At 37.1% G+C, this 8355-nt stretch overlaps 1 protein-coding gene across 1 annotated transcript; it reads left to right on the forward strand.

The window, feature by feature from the left end:
• Positions 1–4027: 4027 nt before the first annotated feature.
• On the forward strand, positions 4028–7775 carry LOC135694769 (uncharacterized). Its single transcript, XM_089111148.1, has 3 exons — positions 4028–4156; positions 5917–6078; positions 6500–7775. The coding sequence occupies exons 1-3, from the start codon at positions 4028–4030 to the stop codon at positions 7037–7039; spliced, it is 831 nt and encodes a 276-aa protein (XP_088967274.1). The 3' UTR covers positions 7040–7775.
• The last annotated feature ends 580 nt before the right edge of the window (positions 7776–8355 follow it).

An 8355-nucleotide genomic window follows, 5' to 3' on the forward strand; every position in this document is an offset into this window, starting at 1 on the left:
TCTCCATTGTCAACTCAGATAAAAAACAGTCTGAACTTCTTAAACGACACAGAAAACTAAAGTTGACAATTCCGAGTCTCAGTAATTCCATCAAGCAGTTAAGACATACCAGAAAAACCAACCCATTAAGAACTTCCTGCAGCAGTGCTCTAGCAATAGTGTCAACGAAAGAGATGATTATCAGCTTCCTGAATAATCAATTAAGCTGTCATCAAGGGCTATTCAACTATCTTTCAACAAAGCAGAGGTGTGAACACAAGGAAGTTATTGAATTTGAAGGCAAATAATATAGAGCTGAAGAATGATGCCGATTGAAAAACAGTTCTGTACAGTTTTTTCACACTGTTTTAAATTACATTTGATAGCAGGTCAGAAGTAGGGGGGGGAGGGGGAGGGGGTTGGGGGTGCTGACAAAAAAAGATAGCAAATCCTCCCACATTTCCTTTCAAAGGATTATATTTGGAAATCTAAAATTGACAGAATTTATGAGGTGCCTTTGCGTCCATCAAGTTGAAAATCGATCTCTTAAGCATCAATATAACCATAGAGATAATGTACATACTAAAACTGTTTAATCTAAAGCACAACAAGAAATTTACCTTTTTAAAAGAGTACACAAATCGTGCTCGAACACCAAACATCAAAGCCTTCAAGATAACTTTCAGCATGCAATAAGAAAAAAATGTCACCTCATGTGAACTGAAAGCTCACATGAAGCACTTCAATAGCCAACAACTATTATTCAAATTACGAACCGTTCTCAGGTGAAAAAGAGGGTTCCTCTTCTTTTGATGTTTCCTCTGTAAAAACCATTCCAGCAACTGAGATAATGCAGTCATGTCTTGGATCCTCTTTGACAAAAACACTTATTGTAGACCGTTCCAATGATAATAGTGATGATTCAGGCAAGATGGAGGCAGAAGAAACTGAATGTAGCCAGTAATCAGATTTTGAAAGTCTTCTTCTTGTCTGTTTAATTTGTCAAAAATGAGGTTCCTGAATCACCTCAAGCTTTTGGAGGCCACTGAAATAACTATCCACCGTAACATCAAGAGGGATCTAAAAAATTCCCCAGGTGACAAGTTTTATGTTGGTGACAAAGTTCTGGTTAAGAACCCAGACATGAAAACTGGTTGAGGTATAAAGAAAAACCATGACCCATTTTTGCCATTAAATGTCATTGCCAAAGTTGTTGAGGTATTGCCCTCTTCCATGTATAAGCTTAATTTTCCTGATGGAGATAGCTTTTACCAAAAAAATACCAACTACAAAAACAATTTTAAGTTTAAACATAGATTCTTTTTTTGCGAAATATTTTGAAGTGCTGGATTCCGGAGTGCTTGCCGAGCTGTATAGTTTATCTAGTGGTTGACAACAGTGTGATATGCATTCTGCATATCTGAGGAGAATGGATGAACTAAAACAGGCTGGATTTCCTTTTTTTCTTTATGGTACTGTGGCTTGGGAAAGAAAAAGGAAAGTCTGGTTGAGTGACAAAATCATTTCCTTTCTTGAAGAAGATGACCACCAGTGCATTGACTGTTTTAAAAGCACAGACATTTAAATTTCGTTGAACGGTGTGGTTTGCAAAGGAAAAATCTTTCACCAAAACACAATACAGCTACTGGTAAAGGGACAAAAAAAAGAAATAGAAATTTTGATGAGGAATCAACTCTTCCAAAGACCAAAACGGTCAAAATATCTCCCACAGCAGCAAAAAAGTGTTTACATCTTCACATTATAACTTGTTGGCTGGTGCTACAGAAAAGTGCAACAACATTTTGGCTTCTTGCACTAATGTGCAAGTTCTTTACCTTGTAAGACAATTTCTTCACAAGCTAGATTCTTGTGAAATTGAAGGAAAACAAGGGAAGGGTTTTGAATCAAACCTTAAATATTGTATAGAAATTGTCTTTTCAGACTACCCATTCAATGTGAATATTCATGTGAAACTTATTAACTCTGATTTTAAAGGAGAACGATTCAAAATGCAACTTCAAGGTAACACAACACTTTGCAGCATGTGTGCTTTGCATAATACCATCAACAAGTTTTATCTAACTCCGCATGATTTTAACAGTGTTGCCGAATGTCTTTGGTTGGAAATGGCTCTGAGAGAAGATCTGAGCAACGATTTCCAAAAGCAAAGATCACTCTCAGGAGACTATAGCATTGATGTTATCATCAGCGTTGCACAAGACCAAGGCTATGAGTGCATCCGCTTTGACAATAATTTCAAGCTATTTTTTCAAAATGCTAACCCTTGCCATCTTGACGAAAATCCTGATGAACTGTTCAAAAATCTGCTTAAAATATTGGAAATTAAAAGAAGTGACCGCTTATTTATAGCTCACTCCATGAACCATTTTGTAACCATTGTTTTTTTGGAACATGATATGATCATTCTTGATAGCATTAAAGGCCCCGCCATTTACAGCATTCAGAGTGGGTTGACATATCTTTGGCAACTTTCATACTCCTCAGGTTTTGCTGCGTATCACATTCCAAAGCAAAAATACCCCTTCATTGAAGATGATGCTGATATTTTGCAGCCAAAGATAAATTTACGGTCTTTGAAATTATGTGCCATAACTCCACTGTGAATGCCAGCCAAGAAATATCTTCTGTCTTTAAGTAGTGAAAGCCCATGATATAAGGAGTCTTGGTGGTGAAAATTTTATAAATGACAGTATAATTTGCTCAGTTTCCCAAGCAATAAATAAATCATTTCCTAACGTATATGCTATTGACTCATTGCTAGCCACAAGACTTTTGAACCCTTCTACTATGATTTTCAAAACTCAAGCTACTCTTGTACCTCCCAGCAAAGATTTATTGCTCCTTCCAATTAGTTCTGGAAGGCACTGGTGGAAGGCACTTTCTATCAATAATGTTTCATCCAGCTATTCAGTTTTAGATTCTTCTGGCCTGGAACACCAAAAGGAGGTGGACACTCTTTTGAAACGTCTTTCTTTTCTTTCGTACAACGAAGTCTGCGAATTTAGAAGGAAGAAAATTTATTTTCCCCTCCAAGGCAGCAACGGCACCCAATGTGGATTATTTTTGATATGCGGTATGATTTCCGAAGCCAACTCTACCAACTTCGATTTTTCCCTGTATGACATGGATTATATACGGCAGCAGTTGGCATACAACATTGTTAATGGCCATGTGCTCAAGCTTTTTAGTCCTTCAATCTGGCAAGGTAAATCTTTTTCAAAACAAATAAAATTTTTTTAATTCTGAGTTTTTGTTCTTTTCAAATTTATGTATCCCACTATTACAATTTAACATAAAATTGTGTATGATGTTCAAATATGGTGAACAATTTCTTTGTTTCATTATAATTCACGTCAATGACCTTTTACCACCCTAAGTAACTGGAACGAAATTTCTACAACTAACTGAAAATCTCTTTTATTAGATTTTGCAACTGATGAATCGTTAAAAGATTATTTCCAGAGCTCTTTTATGATCCACTGATGCTGTAGGACAATTAACTTTTTATGAAAATACCAACTGTTCTAATGGAAACCAGGATGAACCCTTGTCCTTTTCAGTTTAATTCATTCCTCTCCCTGTTTTCAGGTGTACAATTTACAACCACAGTCAAAAAAATAACTGAGAATCTTGATGTATCCCAAGACAAAATTCTGTGTGTTGTGAAAGTTATGAAACGAGAGGGTGCCAACACTTTGATTAGGAATGTTATCCTCACACCAGATGAGTATTGCATTACAGCATTTGACAAGCTTTGTGTGGATGCCAATAAGATCCTGGGGATGGACACAACATTCAACATTTGTGACATGTGGGTAACCGGCACTGTCTTTCAGAATCTGCGATTGACAAATAATAAAGGTGAACATCCATGGTTCTTTGGTCCAGTGCAGCTGGACATGAAGAAATCCAAAGACACCTTTTAAAGATTAACCATTTATTTAATGGTTGGAAATTCCAACATCCGAGACATTCCTTTCTTAGTAACTGATATGGAAAAAGCAATGTTTCAAGTTTCAAGGGTGTTATGCCAAATCTGAAGAATCTTCTCTGTGTGAAGCATATAGCAGATCGTGATCAGAAGAAGCTGACCCAGCTTAAGGCAAGAGGGCAGAAAAGGATCATTGCTGATATCTATGGCACAAATGATGGTGTGGTGAGAGAGCTGGGCTTTGCTTCTGCTGATGATGAAGACGATTTTATGGCAAAGTTAATGTCACTCAAGGAAGATTGGGAAAAGCTCCCTCCTACGTTTCATGACTGGTTTTGCTGACACAAGGCCGTATGTTATAAAGGTTAAAATCACCTGAAACCACCTGAAATCACCTGAAACCACCTGCAAATCACCTGAACCACCTGCAAATCACCTGAAACCACCTGCAAATCTCCTTGCATTTAGCCGGTTTCCTGATTTCCCCTATCACACCTTAGTTGTGAATCAATTTTTCCAATTGTTCCCATACAATAGTGTATAATGAATAAAGAATTAGTGAATAATGTTTTTATTTCAACACATGTTCTAACTTTTCCATTCTTTCTTTGAATTGCCTTTTCTCAAGCAACCAATCATATTGCTTTGATTAGAACTGGAAACTGGTTTGAAATTTGATTTAGTTAGATTGACAAAAGCTCATGCACAATGTTTCATATGATTGGTTCGAGTTGATTTGATGACATATGACACAAACTTGTCATACGGAAAGGAAACCGAAGATCGAAATATTGGACTGAAACAATAATATATTTAAATGTGAGTGACACTTCAATTATCAATAATTTTTTTTAGATTACATAACTTTTTGTTTTTATATATACATATATTTATATATTGTGTAACTGATTTAGTATTTCAGTTTTTGTTGCCATGCTTTGAGTAGGCTAATGTATTTTCATTGAAAAAATATTGTTGGTAACTCTTTATCACAATACTAGGACCATCATCAGCCAGTAGCCCGAGAAGACACAAGGGGAAGAAACAGACCATCCTTATCATAACTTAGGCTGAACTTAATTTTGTTTCCGTATTCTTGCCATATTCATGTGTTGTTGGGAATTTGTCATTACTAATAATATCTTGTTATGATTATCATCACTACGTTTGCTAAATTTCATGCGTTGATGCAATAACTTATTGTTGGCTTTCCAACTATTTACACAATAAGTAACACAATAGTATTGCCGATTAACCAAGAAATGCTATATGAGATTGATGTAAGAAGGGCCTTTTGAATAAAGATTTGAGTAGAATGGTTTTTAAAGTTAGATCAGAATCGATACATAGATTTCTGATAGCTTGCCGATCAAAGTTTACCAACTAATATGAGCCTTTGTTCTTAATAATTATTTGTATATAGTGTAAAGACTTATTCTCGGGTCATGCAGTTACAGGAAGAGCCAAAACAAGCATTAATTTAACATGAAATAAAACTGAAGGACAGTGACCCTGTTTCTATACCTGCAGGGAGGTTGCCTTATAGCCAAAGAAAAGAGATTGATCAACAAGTTCAAGAATTACTGGACAAGAACATCATTGAACCCTCAAATCTTAATATGCATATGCAATAACATGACCATCATAAACAATCATTAATTGTCTTGCCTTGAGAACTTCACAATGAAATCATTTCATTGAGTCATTCGGATTGGGCATCGGGTCATTTTGGGTCTTTCAAAACTCATAGTCGCGTATTAGACATGTTTTGGTGGCCAAATGCATATTATGAAGTTAACCAATAGACCCATTTCACAGCCAGACAATACCAAAAATGCATGTGCACACCGAGAGGCAAAACATTCTGCCTGTTTACCTTGTTATGTCGAGAGTGATCGCAGTTCTTGAGCATATTTTTACAAACAGAGAATGGCATCTGCTTACTATGAAAAGCTTTCTGTTGAAGACAAAAAACAGTATGACGAAAACTAACTCTTGCAAATGGCACAAAGCTAGAAGATCCTTTCATGCTAGAGAGTGGCTGGACCAACGACATAACAAAGCTTCCTAATGTTGCTTGGGAAGGCATAACAAAGTACCTTGTTGAGTCCCCAAGTACATTCACAAACGAATCGCGGATGACTATCACTTTTTTCTGAGAATGACATGTCCATGACTGTTTTCATCATCCAAGTTCAGCATCAAAATCGTCTTGTTTCATCAAATTCCAGGTGAGTGAACTAGGCCCTACACAAAACAGGTGCCATTCTTTTGTATTTCTAAATCTGAAATGGAAACTCGTTGGACAGCATATGTAAACAAATTTAATCATGAATTTTCATAATCTAAGGAGTGAATCTTCACATTCTGCAACATTCTGCATGCATGTCAAGTCAGCCCACCATAGGAGAGCATAGATAGTACTTTAGAAGAATGCCTTCCCATTTTAGATTTTTAGGTCCTCGTGAGTTTACATCAAATTGTAAAGGTATTCTTCGAACTCAAAAGTTGCCAATAGCTTTATGAAACTTTTCTTTTTGTGCTCACTGAAAATGATATTTTCTAAAAAAATTGGGTAAGCTAGACAATATGACTTGCTACTTACAGGTACTGCCCAGTCAACGACAAGAAAAATCTGTCAAGTTATACAATGTTTGGGTGGCAATTAACAATCATCATGGATGGGTTCTTACAGCAAACTGTACCTGCATGGCAGGATTGGGATCTGCCTGCAGTCATATAGCAGCTTTATTATTTAAGCTTGGAGCTGCCACCCACTACAAGCTAAATGAGGAAGTTTCTTGCACCAGCCAGTTGTCATCATGGAAGGCAAGCAAAAGGCACGCCAACCCAGCACCTATAAAGGCAATAAATTTCAAAAAGGGAAAGAAACATGAGATACTCCAGGCAAATAGCATCAATTTTGCCACAACTTGTTATAGTGTTATGGATCCAACTTCAGGAGAAGGCAGTATCTGTAAGGAAAAATTTGAAGAGCTACATAGCATCAACAATGAAGCAGCTATTCTCACCAGCATACACAAGGAAGATATACAGGGATCTTCCAATGGTAGAGATACAGTTAGTGCTGACAGTGATGCTGAGTGAACTAATAACATTCTTCCGGAACCATTAGTTAGTCTTTTTGACCCAACATCTATAGAACTAGACAGAAATGCTCTTAAGCAGTATAGGCAATACGAAAGAAGCTTCGATGCAAAGACCTATCAGAATACAGTCATAATATTATCCAATAAGACTACTTGTGAAATTGGAATAATTGATTGTAAAATTTGAAAGTCTTTCAATCGCCCAATTACGCTTTCAACATGTATTCTTACATGTGCTACATGTTGTGATTCATCAACTTCCCTTGCAGATAACTTTTTTTTTCTCTGGTGAATTTAGGAGTTTTAAAAATTGCTTCCTTTTCATTCAATTCTTCCTCAACAAGGGCCGGTTTATATGAGGTGGGCCAGCCCACCTGACCGAGCTGGCTAACCTAGGCGAGATCTGAGTAAACAATAACATCCTTTGTTCAATCAAGTTGCGTTTATTTGAGCAGTGGGCCAGCTCGGTCAGCCGGGATCTGTGAGTTGGGCAGGCACGATCCCGGTAAGGCAAGCCCATATAAACAGTGTCAGACGGCCAGGCCCGGTTGACCAGGATAACAATGCATGTTCTGTGCAAGCGCAGGGTGACTGTGTTGTGTTTGGTTACGCGCCAAAGTTTTCTTTGTTTATCAAATTTTTTTTTCACAATTTGCATCGAACTGCAAACTTCTGAAATTACAGATGGTGTTGTTGACAAAGCAAGCCCAAAGCAAGTATCTTTAAGATAATACAGTGTTCGCAGATAAAGCTCTATAATTAGGCGACTTTGGATCTAGAGAAATGGAAGGGGCCATTTCCTGAACAACGCAGTTAAACTGATTCCTTGATAGGCGAATATTTTATGCCAAGCATCATCACTTCCCTCTTATTCACCATTTTGATCCAGCATTCTTCAGTTCGAACAGGGTTAAACCAAGCATCTCTGTGCTTTCTCCTTAACCTCCTCATCTTTGCATTTTTTGCCTTCTGTAGGAAACGATTTCTTTTTCGTTGCTCCACTGCAATCATCAACTCTTGTATGTGTCTTTGCAAGGCAATCCACAATAGCATCAAGCCATGCAACTGGGAAATCATCGAAAGTAATCCAGTTACCTTTAAAATCCAAAGAGCAATAATCGTTTTGTTTCTTGACATTTTGTGTGGAGCTTGAATAGTGCTTGAAAACTTATTTAATAAAAAACAAAACAAGCGTGCAAAAAATTGATATCAACTTGAGTCTATCAGTTGAATCAATACGAGGCCATCCCGCTTTGCCGAGATGAACTCTGCCTCATATAAACGCAATTAAAATTCATCCTGCCTAGGTGAGCT

The sequence above is a fragment of the Rhopilema esculentum genome, chromosome 11 (assembly GCF_057945365.1).
Source record: "Rhopilema esculentum isolate cy_ngs chromosome 11, ASM5794536v1, whole genome shotgun sequence".
Lineage (NCBI taxonomy): Eukaryota > Metazoa > Cnidaria > Scyphozoa > Rhizostomeae > Rhizostomatidae > Rhopilema > Rhopilema esculentum.

Bases quoted from the DNA above. Each gene is read 5' to 3' on its own strand.
- LOC135694769 (XM_089111148.1), top strand. From the start codon at position 4,028: ATGCCAAATCTGAAGAATCTTCTCTGTGTGAAGCATATAGCAGATCGT. The intron at 4,157-5,916 runs GTGAGAGAGCTG...ACAGTATGACGA, and splicing joins ATGGCACAAATGATGGTGTG to AAACTAACTCTTGCAAATGG. The intron at 6,079-6,499 runs ACTTTTTTCTGA...TATTTTCTAAAA, and splicing joins ACGAATCGCGGATGACTATC to AAATTGGGTAAGCTAGACAA.